The sequence below is a fragment of the Drosophila nasuta genome, chromosome X, assembly GCF_023558535.2.
Source record: "Drosophila nasuta strain 15112-1781.00 chromosome X, ASM2355853v1, whole genome shotgun sequence".
In the NCBI taxonomy this organism is placed as follows: domain Eukaryota; kingdom Metazoa; phylum Arthropoda; class Insecta; order Diptera; family Drosophilidae; genus Drosophila; species Drosophila nasuta.
Genome location: NC_083459.1, coordinates 21,789,211 through 21,803,335, shown reverse-complemented (window position 1 = coordinate 21,803,335; position 14,125 = coordinate 21,789,211). Strand labels below are relative to the sequence as shown.

Here is a 14,125-nt window from a genome sequence, read left to right as displayed (position 1 = left end):
CTCGATTAATCAAACGATAACAGAAAATATGCGGCATATTCAAATCAAAACGAAGCCTTGTTGAAAACCGATCAGATAAGAGTTTTAATTTTTTTCAAAATGTATGTATACGTAAAACGTAATTTAATTGGTGTCTAACCTATTGCCTGAGTTCTTAAACACTAGAATCATTATATATTTATGTATGTATGCACAAACTACATTGCAGATAAGCAGCAAAAGTGACAAAACGCTTAAACTTGAAAGGAAGATACGTGCTGTTAAACATGATAACAATTAAGCATTGAGCTCAACGTCGCGATGCTTGCGCATGTGCCCCGCCAGACCCGCCGCCTGAGCATACGCATTGCCACAGAGCTTGCACACAAATTGCTTCGTTGCCGTATGCAAGAACTTATGATGATACAGCCCCTTTTGTCGCGAGAATGTGGCGCCACAGACCTTGCAGACATGCGGGCGTTCCGTCGAGTGCATGGCCATATGTTCTCGCAATCCCGAATGCGAGGGGAAACGCTTATCGCACACTTTACAGCCAAACGGACGTTCTCCCGTGTGACTCCGCAAATGGACGCGCAACGTTTCCTTGTTGCGACAACTATAGCCACAGCTTTCGCACACGAAATTCTTCTGCTCCGAGTGCACTTTGCTGTGATTGCGCATGTGCCGTGTGGTTAGGAAACGCTTCTCGCACCCTGGATGATTGCATGCCACATTCCGCTCGTTTGTGTGCTTCACCTGGTGACGTTTCAGTTCATGCCGTGTCTTGTAGCGACGGCCGCAGATCACACACGGTGCTCCGCCATGCATCTTGACCACATGCTCGTCGAGCAGCCGAAGACGCGGCAATTGGACATTGCACTCCAGGCAGATGAACGTTTCCGCCACGTTGATGGCATGATCTCGCTTCACATGCTGACGCAAAGTGTATTTGCCCTGATAGACTTTATCGCAATGTTCGCATTTGTGGCACGTTGTGGATGTCACCTGTGGTGGTGGCTCATAGTCAGCATCAGCATCGCCAGCATCATCATCATCATCGTTCCCTTCGCTTTTGTGTTGTCGCTCCATGTGACGTTCGAGCAGCTTATGGCTTTGATAGCTTTTGTCACAATACGCGCAGTCCAGCTGCGCTTTGTTAGGCCGCTCATCCAGCTCCTGCTCCAGTTCTGACTCCTCGTTGTAGTCGACTTTTAAGGCGCGTGTGTGACGCAAAGATTCGCGACCATTGCGTTTAGTTTTAGTATCCCACTTCATGATGCTTATGGCATTGCTGGACACATCAACGGGATCCTTCTCCTCCTCGTTGTCTTCCTTTTTTAGCTGCTTGCTCACTGCCACTCTCATCGTCATCATCGTCGGCAGCCAATCCCTCATCATCGTTGGCTACCTCATACCAGGTAAAAGGATTCACTTGTGGCGCTTGCGTTGGCAAGCTATCGTCCAGCTGCTCCTGTTTGGTGGGTAATAGCAGTTTCTCCGTTTTGAGCAGCTCGTGTTCAAAGTGCTCGTTCTGTATGTGCAGCAGAAAGTCGGCAAACACAAAGCACTTCATGTCACAGAAGGCGCAGTCGATGCGATAGCTGTTTAGGCTCTGGAAATACACTTCACCGCACCTAGCATTCGCACTGGCTGCGAATGTGTCCGGTTTGAGTGCTTTCAGCATTTTGTTTTTTGATTTTGTACTCGGCTACCACACATTTGTTTGTTTTGAATTTGTTGGTTGTGTATTGTGTGTGAGTGGGATCAACGCAAACAAATTTGTAATTTCCATAGTCGATAGTTCGATAGGCTATCCAGCAACAGCTGTTTAAGCTTTTTTCACGCTGCACAGCACTACAACTTGCAATGGTGCCATTTTTAAATATCGTTGACGTTTAAATGCAAAAGTCGTTAAATGCTTAAAGGTTTTCCAATTTGGAGACAACTTTTGCACAATGTTTTATGGTGTTTAAATAGCAACATCTTAGGCAAGTAAAGCAACTGCTGTTGCCAGTTGCGTTAAGTTGACTGCATGGGCGCCATTTTTAAAAAGCGTTTAAAAGCTGTTTTGCTGCTCGTGCTCTGCAACACTGTCAATGGTTGCGGTATTTTTAAAAAATCTTTAAGGTGAATATTTACTGCATTAGTTAACAAAAAATATATTATTTTATTACGATTTCAGGCTTTTTATGAATTAGTTGATGCTGCTGCAAGCGCTCAGCATCCATAAACTTCTTATCACATTGCTCACAAGCATATTTAGCCAAACGATAGTGTTTATTTAACTTATGCGTGCTCAGCATGGAAGCGCTGCGATAACTATTCCCACAAAGCTCACAAGAAAAAGGCAAGTGACCAGAGGCGTTGTCAGCAGTCTCTTCAGCTAACATAGCATGCAATTTGCGTTGATGAGTGTCCATTTGATTGCGCGTATAAAAGCTTTTATCGCAGCTGCTACATGCCCAGCGACGCACCTGAGTGTGCCGCATCTCGTGGCTAACTAAAGCACTGCGATGCGTGAATTGTTTGTCGCAATGCTTACATTGTTGATGCTCCTGGCGTTTTTCGTGCGTCCGCAAGTGACGCGTCAATGTGGTGATGGCTCGAAACTGTTTGCCACACTTGTGGCATTGATGCGGCTTGCGGCCCGTGTGTATGTTGAGGTGTGTGTCTAGCAGATGACGGCGTCTAAATATCCGTCCACAATAGCTGCACGTGTTGGGTTTATTGCGTTCCTTGTAAGCGCGTCGTTCTGGCCTCGAACTCGTCTCCTGGCTGTCTGTAAGCGTGTCGCCTTCACTGTCTGAAGAGGAGGGCAGCACAAGCAGTGGTTCCTCAAGACATACTTCAGTTTTGAGAGTCTGATCTTCGTCCTCCTCTTTATCTCCTTGATTTCCCACATCTTGTTGTTTGAGCAAATGTTCATTGTAAAAATGCTCACAAAATGATAAATACTCATCAATAGATTTGCCACATATGCAAAGAATGTTGTATGTCGGCGGAACTAATGTGTTGCAATAGATTTCTGCACATTTTTTACTATTGTTTACAACTTTCAACATTTCCCTTTATTGCTGTGCATGAAAATAAACAAATACTATACTTGCGCAATTTACCAACACTAAGTGAAAACGGGAGGCGATAAGTTTGTGTTTCAATATATTTGTATTTGCATCGATATATCGGTCGATAAGCGTATCGATTGCACCGGTGTTAGTTTTTTTTGTATCGACAACAGCAACACGCGATTTGTAATTTGTGCATTACAATTTTGCAAAATTTACAAAGTGTGCACATTATTGTCAAAAAGAACACATTGCACGAGAATTGCTAACAGCCAGACATGCATCCCGATCTCACTGAGCGCATACTGCAACAACTGGAGCAGGTGGACAAAGTCGATACACTCGATCTTGCCACGCAATTCAATGTGGACCATCAAAAGGTTGTCGGCGCCCTCAAGAGCATACAGGCGCATGGTGAGCTTGTCAAAGCGGAGACGGCCACACACAAGACCCTCGCTCTCACAGACGAGGGACAATCGGTGGTGCAGCATGGCAGCCACGAAGCAATCGTTTATGCCTCGGTGCCCGCCGAGGGAATCGCTCAGGCCGCTCTAATGGCTGCTGGCGGTGCCAATGCCAAGGTCGGTTTCAGCAAGGCCATGTCACAAGGTTGGCTGCTGCTCGACAAAACGGTGAATCCGCCACTCATTCGCCGCAAAGTCGATCAGATCGTCGACAGCGTTAAGGAGCAACTCGTATTGGTGGCCAGCGGTAAGTTGCAGCTGCCCGCCAAGGATGTGGCCGACTACAAGAAGCGTAAGCTACTACAAGAGACCACCACGAAGAGTTTTGTATTGACCAAAGGTCCCGAATTCGCCACCACGCTGACCAAACTGGAAACCGATTTGACCATGGAGATGCTAAGCAGCGGCCTCTGGGAACAGCTCAAATTCAAGTCGTACAACTTTGATGCATTGGGTGCGACACCAACGCGTGGCCACTTGCATCCACTGCTCAAGGTGCGCACGGAATTCCGACAGATCTTTCTGGAAATGGGCTTCTCGGAGATGCCCACCAACAACTATGTGGAATCATCGTTCTGGAACTTTGATGCACTCTATCAACCCCAACAGCATCCGGCTCGCGATGCTCACGACACATTCTTTATCAATCGGCCAGCGCAAAGCTTCAAGTTTCCACAGGACTATTTGCAGCGCGTGAAGAGCGTTCATTCCACTGGCGGCTACGGTTCGCTGGGCTATGGCTACGACTGGAAGCTGTCGGAGGCGCAGAAGAATCTGTTACGCACGCACACAACAGCCGTGAGTGCGCGCATGCTGTTCAAGCTGGCCAATCAGGAGGGCGGCTTTAAGCCAGCGAAATACTTTAGCATCGATAAGGTGTTCCGTAACGAGACGTTGGATGCCACCCATTTGGCCGAGTTCCATCAGGTGGAGGGTGTCATCGCGGATGTGGGCCTGACGTTGGGCGATCTGATTGGCACACTGTACGAATTCTTCCGTAAATTGGGTATCACACAGCTGGAATTTAAGCCAGCTTACAATCCGTATACAGAGCCCAGCATGGAGATCTTTTGCTATCACCCTGGCTTAGCCAAATGGATTGAGGTGGGTAATTCGGGCGTCTTCAGGCCGGAAATGTTGCTGCCCATGGGTCTGCCAGAGAATGTGAATGTGATTGCTTGGGGATTGTCTCTGGAGCGTCCGACAATGATCAAATATGGCATTAACAATATACGTGACTTGGTTGGTCCCAAGGTCGATTTGAAGATGGTGGAGGAAGGACCCATTTGCCGTCTGGACCATGTTTAGTTTTCTCAATCTATTTCTTTTCCTACACCTTTGCATTTGCTATTTAAATCAATTGAAATGCTATTTAAAATGCCTGATTCGAAATTAGGCGCCTAGCGCGCGACTTACAATAAATGCTATAACTGTGTTGCAGTGCTAGAAAAGCGCAGGTTTTTTATTTAATTAAACTCTATTTTTTTTAAATTAAATTTGATTCAAAATATCAAATTTTAAAAATCGCGCTCTTTACACTTCACAACACTTAAAAGTGATAACTGTTGTGCGATAACTCTCTCGTGATGGTGCAAGCGATGTCTGTTTCAGTGTTGGAAATGTGCCAGTTTATTGTTATTGCAGTGTTGTGTTTGACTGTTGATTGCAATCAACAACACAAATGGTAAACAAAATAATCTATCGAAACACAAAGGTTACACTTTTGTTTTTGTTGTATACACAAATTTCGTTAGTTTTGTTTTTTTTTAGAAACGTATCGCATTTTTATACATAAAACACGCCACGGTTCATGATGATGATGGCCAATACAAACACAGATACAGATCCCGAGCTGGACAAGGAGAATAACAAGCGCAGTCAACAGCAAACGATGCTTGGCACAACAATTGGTCAACGATTCGTCATACCACAACTGAAGATACCACAGCTGAATCTGGGTCACCAGCCAAACACAGCCGAGGCGCTTGCCGCCCAGGAAGCACAACATCGTGCAGCCGATGCCCACAATGAGCTGCTGCTCAACGAGATCAAGCGACGACGTGAGCAACAAAAGGCGGCGTCGTCTTCAGTTGGTGACCAGCTGCCCACATTAGGTGGCTTCACCATACCCAAGCTGCGCACAGCCAGCGGTGAGGCGCTGGAGGAGCCACAACTGAATATTCCTTTACTGAACAAGCTGCGCAGTCAAAACAATTCGCTGACCGAGGTGACGCAAGTGGAGCAGGGCGTCAAGAAGCTGAAAATTGCTACAGAAACATTGCCACAAGAGCCACAACTAAATATTCCTTTGCTAAACAAGCTGCACAGTCAAAACAATTCACTGACCGAGGTGACGCAAGTGGAGCAGGGGGTCAAGAAGCTGAAGATTGCCACGGAAACAGTGCCACTGATCGATTTGACAACCGCTGTGATTGCGATGCCAAAGGATGCGCCACCTCGTGAGGCAGCCACAAAAGTGTCAATCCGAAAGGCAACGCTGGTAACGGAGCATTTTGATATACCATTCATTGGTTGCGATGGTTTGCGCAGCCGTTTGAATGCTGGACTCTTGTCAAAAACACAGTTAAAGACACAGACTGACATCGAATCGCAACCTATTGTAGAAATTGAGGAGAAATCAAGTATTATTGGCAAGTTTATGGACAGATCAGTGGGTTATCCGCAGCCTAGAAAACCGCAACTGAAATACGCCGCGTCCCAATTGGAATTGCAGCATTTGAAGATGTGTCAGCGGCAGGATTACGGTTCTAATTTGAAACGATTTCTATTCGATACACCGTCGCCAGATGAACGAATTAAGGAATCATTGCAAAAATCGTGGCGTATATCCCGCACATAATCGGTGCTACAACTTAAATTATATATGTGCAAAGGTTGACATTATAAATTAATTAACAAATTTAAAACAACAAATAAAATCAAATTTCCAATTAGCAAAGTGTTATCGATATTTGGGTAGCGGTGACTTGTTAAAAGATAACAAAAACAGCGCCTTGATTATAATTGATTCGTTTATTAAAACAAATCCAAAAATAATTAAATCCAATTAGCTATTTGCGAATTGTCAATGTGTTATCGATAGCTCGCTAAGGGCTGTGAGTAGCCGTTAAAATATACTATCTTGTAGCTTGCACAAATATACTAGTAGTAACTGGTCACCCTGTAAGCTCGCCACTATCGATAAGCTAAAAATCATCGCTCTTGCTGAATACATAATTTCAGACAAAAGAACACACTCACACACATATACTCTAGGCACACACAGATACAATACGCGACACAGACGGAAGAAGCAGAAACAGTAGCAGCAGCAGCAGTTGTAGCAGAGAATGCGAATAAGAACTGCGTATATGTATTGTGAGGAAATACAAAACAGCAGACGACAGAGCGAACGGTGTGCTTTTTCGGCATAGATCTCGGGTCCCCTTCTTATACACGCAGTATAAATCAATCGATAATACAAAATATAAAGCACACAAAAAATACAATAGAAAAGAAAAACGTATCCAACGCACAACGCAAAACGCTGGGTAACCAGAAATTCGTGATCAAAAAACAGCTGTGGCAGTGGAAAGGGCACTAGAAAAGTAATCATAAAGTGCGAAAGGTCAGCAGCAGAGGCAGAGCAGCAGCAGCAGACGACAGAAGCAGAGCAGCGACAGCAGCAGCAGCAGGAACATTTCGCTGTATATAAAACTGTGTGTGTGTGTGCATGTGTCGTTGTATGTGTATGTGTGTCTAGCTGTCACTTTCTTGCGCGCGCACAAGACATACACAAATTGAAATCAGCGACCGACGAACAAGCAACCAACTAAAAACCCCCTATTCCCTCCTCCCCCACAAAGTCGTAGCAAAAGCTGAAAGCCCAAAGACACATACAAAAAAACGAAAAGAGAAAAAACTTGACGTACGCGCCCGGTTCCGGTGCCGCCAACGCCACTGAAATCCATCAAAAGCAACAACACAGCTTAGTTGCAATTGCATAGAAAAGTGGAAGTGCGTTGTGTGTTCGTTCCCCGTTCCAGTTCGCGTCGCTGCCGCTGTTGACGTTGACGTCGCCGCTGCGTGTTGTTGTTAGTTAGTGAGTGTACGTGCGTGTGTGTGTGTGTCGTTTGTTGTTGCTGCATTTAGTACCTATTTTTTTGGTTTTTGGTTTTACTGCTGCCAAAGATCGTCCAGCTTCCAATCGCAGGTGCCGGGTATACTGCATTTTTTTGCTGCTGCTGTTTACATGAGGAAATTGTTGTTCAGGTAATAAACACGTATACACATGCAATACATTAACCAATTACATTTACAATTACACATTACACTAAGCATAAACATGTGTGTGTGTGTGTGTGTATGTGGAAACTTCATTTTGTCATGTTTGCCAATTGTGTTCCAGATCTCCGACGAGAGGCTGGCCACACTTTAATTGAACAGTCGCAAATCGAATGGAAACATTTGAAGTAGCGTAGAGGGGACAGCACCTAGTAAAAATAACTTTTGTATTTATTATACATATACAAACGTCTCTTATCATGTTTTTACAAATGCGCTAGTGTGTGTGTGTGTAATCAATGTAACTATCTGTTGCCTACTTGGAAAGTGTCGCGCTTTGTGCGTGCTTGGCTAGTTTGTCCTTGTTTACTTCCAGTCTTCTCACAGTGGCGCCCTCTGGCGTACGCTGCCTGTCATTTGTTACGCACACAGCGTTGTCGTCTGGCTTTGCAGACAGTTGACCTTGGCATAAAACGCCCCCGTCTAATGCTCACGCACACTTATTTGCACACACACCTTGATGCCTTGCACAGCAGCTGCATTTATTGTTGTTGCTGCCAAATCGCTTAGATTGATTTTATATGTGATCCACACACACATACATACATGTGTGAAACTCACACAGACTCTCGTAATTATCACAAACATCGTCATGATATGGTCTCATGCTTTTTTTTATCAGCTCTCGAACGCACAAACACACACACACACAGAAATATATACATAGACACACAGACTCATACACACACATGCATGCAAATTATCAAGTTTTAATTATTTTAGCACAACTCAGTGTGTGTTAGACAGAGATGCAAGCGAAACAACTAACTATTATGAACATTTTTTAGAAACGCTGACAACAACAACTACAACAACAACAAACGGCACGTCAAAAGCGATTCTACAAAAACCAAAACAAATTAAAGCTATCATACACAACAACAACAAGCAAAGAACAGCGGAGGAGCAAGCAGCAACAACAAACAGTGTTGGGTAATACCAACTAAAAACAACAGGAGAAGGAGGAGGAAACGAAACAGCAATAGCAACAGCATCGAATTTGGAATCGGAGTCAGAATCGCAATCGTGCTCACTCGCTTGCACTTGCAGGATTTCACAGTGCGCTGCTGCTGCGTTTAACTGTGTGTGTGTGCGAGTGTCTTGGAAAGGAAGGAGGGCGGTGGGGGCAGCTGGGGGAAGGGAAATTGTTGTTGTTGTGAGAGTAGTGTGTAGTTAGAAGCAGCGGGGGGCGCGTTTGAGTGTCCAGGCTACGTGAGATGTTGCCATTCACACCGCAAGTGGTTAAACGTTTGTTAGCACTCAAAAAGGGCAACGAGGACAACAGCGTCGAGGGCAAGTGGTCGGAGAAGGCCGTACGCAATCTGGTGAAGAAGATCAAGAAGAGCTCACAGATCGAGGAATTGGAACGCGCCATCTCCACACAGAATTGCAACACACGCTGCGTAACGGTGCCGCGCAGCAAACCAGCTGCCACCGGCGAAAGTTTACGCAAAGGTTTGCCCCACGTCATCTATTGCCGCTTATGGCGCTGGCCCGATCTCCAGTCACAGAATGAACTGAAACCGCTCGATCATTGCGAGTACGCGTTTCATTTGCGCAAGGACGACATCTGCATCAATCCGTATCATTACAAAAAGATTGAGCTCTCGATATTGGTGCCGAAATCGCTGCCAACGCCGCCCGATTCGATAGTCGATTATCCGCTCGATAATCATCAGCATCAGATACCAAATAATACGGAATATAATGCTGCAATAATCCGCAGTGCATCGCTTAGTCCGCCACAATATATGGAATTGGGTGGCAGTGGCAGCAACAGCAGTAGCAACAGCACCACAACAGCCGCTGCCAGCAGCAGCAATTATCAACAGCAGCAACAACACTTGCAACAGCAACAGCAGCAACAACAACAATCATCGTTTGCCACCGGTGGCAGCAGCAGCTGCAACATGGACTCACAATCGAGCGTACTCAGCGTTGGCAGCAGCATCCCAAACACCGGAACTCCGCCGCCCGGCTATATGAGCGAAGATGGCGATCCGATTGATCCCAACGATAACATGAACATGTCGCGTCTCACACCGCCCGCCGATGCGGCACCCGTGATGTACCATGAGCCAGCCTTCTGGTGTTCCATCTCCTATTACGAGCTGAACACCCGCGTTGGCGAAACATTTCATGCCTCGCAACCCTCGATCACTGTCGACGGTTTCACCGATCCATCCAATTCGGAACGCTTCTGCCTGGGTCTGCTCTCCAATGTCAATCGCAACGAGGTCGTCGAGCAGACGCGTCGCCACATCGGCAAGGGCGTCCGGCTCTATTACATCGGCGGCGAGGTCTTTGCCGAATGCCTCAGCGATTCATCGATCTTTGTCCAGAGCCCAAATTGCAATCAACGCTATGGCTGGCACCCGGCAACCGTTTGTAAAATCCCTCCCGGTTGCAATCTGAAGATCTTCAACAATCAGGAGTTTGCCGCTCTACTATCGCAATCGGTGTCGCAGGGATTCGAGGCCGTCTATCAGCTGACACGCATGTGCACCATCCGGATGTCATTTGTGAAGGGTTGGGGTGCCGAGTATCGACGTCAGACGGTCACATCGACGCCCTGCTGGATTGAGCTGCATCTGAATGGACCGTTGCAGTGGCTGGATCGTGTGCTCACCCAAATGGGTTCGCCTCGTTTGCCCTGCAGTTCCATGTCGTAAGCGAATCATCTATAACAAGAACAACAACAACAAACAAAGAACAACAGCACACAACACCACACACAACAAACAAAACACATCTCTTCGATCTATATACTTATATGTACATGCACTATATAACCTAACCCTATTATTATTAATTAATATTATGATAAAATTTTTTTTTTTGCGAGAAAGAGACACACAAAACATTTACAAAGAAGTATGCTCAGAGCTAACAGAATCATATATATATATATAAAATTATATATAAAAAGAGAGAGAGAGAACTTCTATATATATATATATGTATGTTTATCTACATAGAAAGTGAAAGGAAAGGCAGAGATCATGTATTTTGCATTAGGGATTTTTAGTGCGTAGATCTAAGCAGAGAAATTGTATGTAGCGCACATAGGAGGATGAGAGACATAGAAGCCAAAACGTTTGATAGGCATTGATTCATTGTGGGGCAGCTCCAGACATTTTTTAAAGTAAAGAAAACTCGACAATTTTCTTGGTACATAGAGCTGAAAAAATTCGATAGGGAAAGCACAGGCAACAGTGTTGCACAACGCGCGATAGAGATTCAAAATTCTTTGTGAAAGAACTAAAAACAAACAAAAAAAGAAAACTTCAGGTGATTTGGAAAATGTTTTTCTAAGATTGAGCATAGCACGGAACAAAAAAAAAAAAACAGAAACTGGGATTTATCAAGCTTGAAGCTTACACACACACACACAAAACACATATGAGCTATCTAAAAAGAGAGAGGGAGACAAAGAGAAAATATACATATAAATATTTTAAAGTGGAAAAAAGAAACAAATATGTCATATGAATGTTGTTTATAGCGTTTACATTCTTCGCTTAGTATGTGTGTGTTAAAATCTTAAATTAACAGAAATTAAGCAGCAAAAAAAATGAAAGGAAAAAACAAAAGCAAAGCACGCATAGATCGTTTTAAGTTGCAAAAATGAATGGAACAAGAAAAACAAAAAACACTTGGTGCCGCTTACGAAAACAATGAAACGAACTGCACAAAAGCCTAACCTCAAAACGCATAATCTAAGAGTTAGGTAAAACCTAACCTCAAAAGTGTCCGTTAAAGTCGTGAAGAACATTTGAAAATGACACAAAGAACATACTATTTGAAATCGAGATAATGCAGTTGGAAATTGCGTTTCATCGTATTCGAAGTGTCGATAGTGTACATCCATATACAAATTTTACAAAGTTGTGCAGTTTGTTGGACAGGCGGCAAGTGAGCGTGTTCTTTTATTGTTTTTTTTTTTTATTGTAATTGTAATTGTCTTCTCTTTGGATTTTAGCTGTTAAGTCGTAACGAGTAAATTTCGCTAGCTTGTGTATGTTGACTATGTCATAGAAAGCTAAATTTTGTTTTTAAGCATTACACATTACAGAAAAACAAAACAAAAAAATACTGCGCTTTGGTTTTTATCATTTTCTTTCGTTACGAAACCAAAAGCAAATACACCTACACACACATATACATACAATGCATGTAAAACGGGCAATTGATAGTTGCGTGTGAGTGTGTGTGTGTCAGTGTAACGGCTGCAGGCTGCATTTTGTTTACGTTAGTGTTGCACAACGCGCACAACAAACTAAGCTCCAATTTGCTGGCGTTGCCAGACAGCCAAAGGCACTTGAGCTTAAACGAACACACACATGCTCTCATGCATAAAACACACACACACAGGCATTTGTAATGCATATTTTTGCTAAAATGTAATTAAGTGTAATAGAGACAGACATACATACTAAATACATACAGACATACATATGAAGAACAGAAGAACCAAACGTAAATGCAACTGTAACTTAGAAACTGAAGAAGCAACTGAGAAAACTGAGAAACCAATAAATAAGAAAATACAAATTAAATATACATATGTATGCGCAATTACAGCAACAAAAGCAAAACATACACACACAAAAACAATACCAATTACCAATTCATACATATATCTAATATACATACATGCGTCTAAAGATAAAGATACAACTTTAAACAAAAACAAACAAAAAAAGAAAAAAAAAACGAAAACATAATTCTATGTATAAAACGTATATTTAAATAAACCTTATATTTTAAAAAATGAAAATTGTTATTAACAAGTTTGAGTCACTGATGCTGCTGCTGTTGCTTTATGATGCAGCTTCAAATGTTGCTTATAATTCGAATTGCGCAAAAAGCACGAAGAGCACAAAGCACAGCGAAATGGACGGAGTCTTGTGTGCGCGATTTGATGATGATTCAGTTCCGAGGAACTAAAGAAACGTTTGCCGCACTGCGGCTGCGTGCATACAAAGTCCCGTTGATTGTAATGTCGCTTCAGATGCGTGTTCAAATAACACTGATCGCTCAGCACGCGTGCGCAAACGGGACAGGTATAGCTCAACGATGCTGTCGAACTATTTCCGCTGCTGCTCTCCTCTGCGATTCGACTGGCTTCGACTTGATGGTGGTGGTGCAGTTTGATGTGCATGCGTCGTGCGTGTATCGAATGAAAGGACATTTGGCACATGGCCTCAGTGCAGCCGTAGGGCTTCTCTCCGGTATGCAATCGTCGATGTACGGCCAAATAGTTGGCAAAGCGAAAACCCTTGCCACAAATATCACACTGATGCGGTCGCTCATCTGTATGGATGACGCTGTGCATGCGCAGCTTGTGCTGCTGTCGGAAACCCTTCCCGCACTCGCTGCACACATGCGGCTTCTCATCGGTGTGCGTCATTTTGTGTATGCGCAGCGTATACGGATCACTGAAGCATCGTCCGCACACCTCGCAACTGTTGATCCTTTGTCGTTTCGTGGGCGCTGCACGTTTTCCTGTCTTAGGCGTTGGTGTTGTTGCTTCATCAGCGGGTATCGCAGCTGGTGTCTATATATTCGGAATTAGTATGAAATGGGGAGGTAGCAATATGTGAGGTGTTCCCACTTACGAGCTCAAAGTCGCTGCCCATCAGCTGCAGTTCGTTCAGCTGGCCAAAGAGCTGCAGATCCTCGCTGAGGCAGGCGGCATAGCTGCTGCTCTCATCTGGGGCCAACAGCTGTTCCGGCTGCCGCATGTTTGTCTAGTGCTGGCTGTCGCTGGTGTCCCAAGCCCAGCGTTCGATCGTTCACTAATTATTACGTTATGCGCTTTTTTTCAGCCGATAAGATTACGACGACGTTGTTGTTGCGACCATAAAATAAGAAAACAACAAAATCAACGGTAAAAAGAAATAACCGACGTACATTAAGCGATCGTGTCGTCTCGTATTTATTTTGTTTGTTTTTTTTTATTATTGATATTTATTTTATCGTAGTGCCCCGCGTCTAATAAAATCGATTGATAAATGCAATCGTTATTGCTGTTGTAATTTGATTTGCAATTTTGTTTCTTTTCAATTTGTTCGCGCGCACTTTGAACCACTTGAACTTGAGGCTAAGCGATCAGATGTTTGCATATGTACTACACACACACACACACATGCATATCTACATACTGCAGTAATTACACGTGTACTAATGTACATATGTGTGTGTGTTTGGTCAACCTTCTCAACTAAACGAAACTTTATCGACATGTGGCCAAGCACAACCTTAGTAGAT

The 14,125-nt window shown here is 44.0% G+C and overlaps 7 protein-coding genes across 9 annotated transcripts in view; 4 read left to right on the top strand and 3 right to left on the bottom strand.

The window, feature by feature from the left end:
- The window catches only part of LOC132796390 (uncharacterized), a 46,978-nt gene that overhangs the window by 16,117 nt on the left and 16,736 nt on the right, over nt 1-14,125 (top strand).
- On the bottom strand, nt 107-1,789 carry LOC132796397 (gastrula zinc finger protein XlCGF26.1). Its single transcript, XM_060807558.1, has 2 exons — nt 1,361-1,789; nt 107-1,320 (listed from the first exon to the last, which is right to left on the bottom strand). The coding sequence occupies exons 1-2, from the start codon at nt 1,661-1,663 to the stop codon at nt 277-279; spliced, it is 1,347 nt and encodes a 448-aa protein (XP_060663541.1). The 5' UTR covers nt 1,664-1,789; the 3' UTR covers nt 107-276.
- Nucleotides 2,056-3,113, bottom strand: LOC132796396 (zinc finger protein ZFP2-like). The gene has a single exon (XM_060807557.1). The coding sequence runs from the start codon at nt 3,039-3,041 to the stop codon at nt 2,142-2,144; it is 900 nt and encodes a 299-aa protein (XP_060663540.1). The 5' UTR covers nt 3,042-3,113; the 3' UTR covers nt 2,056-2,141.
- On the top strand, nt 3,186-4,968 carry LOC132796391 (phenylalanine--tRNA ligase alpha subunit). Its single transcript, XM_060807551.1, has one exon. The coding sequence runs from the start codon at nt 3,323-3,325 to the stop codon at nt 4,814-4,816; it is 1,494 nt and encodes a 497-aa protein (XP_060663534.1). The 5' UTR covers nt 3,186-3,322; the 3' UTR covers nt 4,817-4,968.
- LOC132796393 (uncharacterized) lies at nt 5,100-6,459 on the top strand. Of its 3 annotated transcripts, none has more exons than XM_060807553.1 (2): nt 5,100-5,192; nt 5,263-6,459. In XM_060807553.1, the coding sequence occupies exon 2, from the start codon at nt 5,319-5,321 to the stop codon at nt 6,366-6,368; it is 1,050 nt and encodes a 349-aa protein (XP_060663536.1). In that variant the 5' UTR covers nt 5,100-5,192; nt 5,263-5,318; the 3' UTR covers nt 6,369-6,459. The 3 variants fall into 3 exon arrangements, with proteins under 3 accessions (XP_060663536.1, XP_060663537.1, XP_060663538.1); XM_060807554.1 differs by having other exon boundaries at nt 5,154-5,222; nt 5,279-6,459; XM_060807555.1 differs by having other exon boundaries at nt 5,177-5,192; nt 5,279-6,459.
- Nucleotides 6,786-11,206, top strand: LOC132796392 (mothers against decapentaplegic homolog 3). The gene is made up of 2 exons (XM_060807552.1): nt 6,786-7,780; nt 8,641-11,206. Exon 2 carries the CDS (start codon nt 9,070-9,072, stop codon nt 10,522-10,524), a length of 1,455 nt encoding a protein of 484 aa, XP_060663535.1. The 5' UTR covers nt 6,786-7,780; nt 8,641-9,069; the 3' UTR covers nt 10,525-11,206.
- Nucleotides 12,580-14,008, bottom strand: LOC132796394 (gastrula zinc finger protein xLCGF3.1-like). Its single transcript, XM_060807556.1, has 2 exons — nt 13,474-14,008; nt 12,580-13,412 (listed from the first exon to the last, which is right to left on the bottom strand). The coding sequence occupies exons 1-2, from the start codon at nt 13,597-13,599 to the stop codon at nt 12,639-12,641; spliced, it is 900 nt and encodes a 299-aa protein (XP_060663539.1). The 5' UTR covers nt 13,600-14,008; the 3' UTR covers nt 12,580-12,638.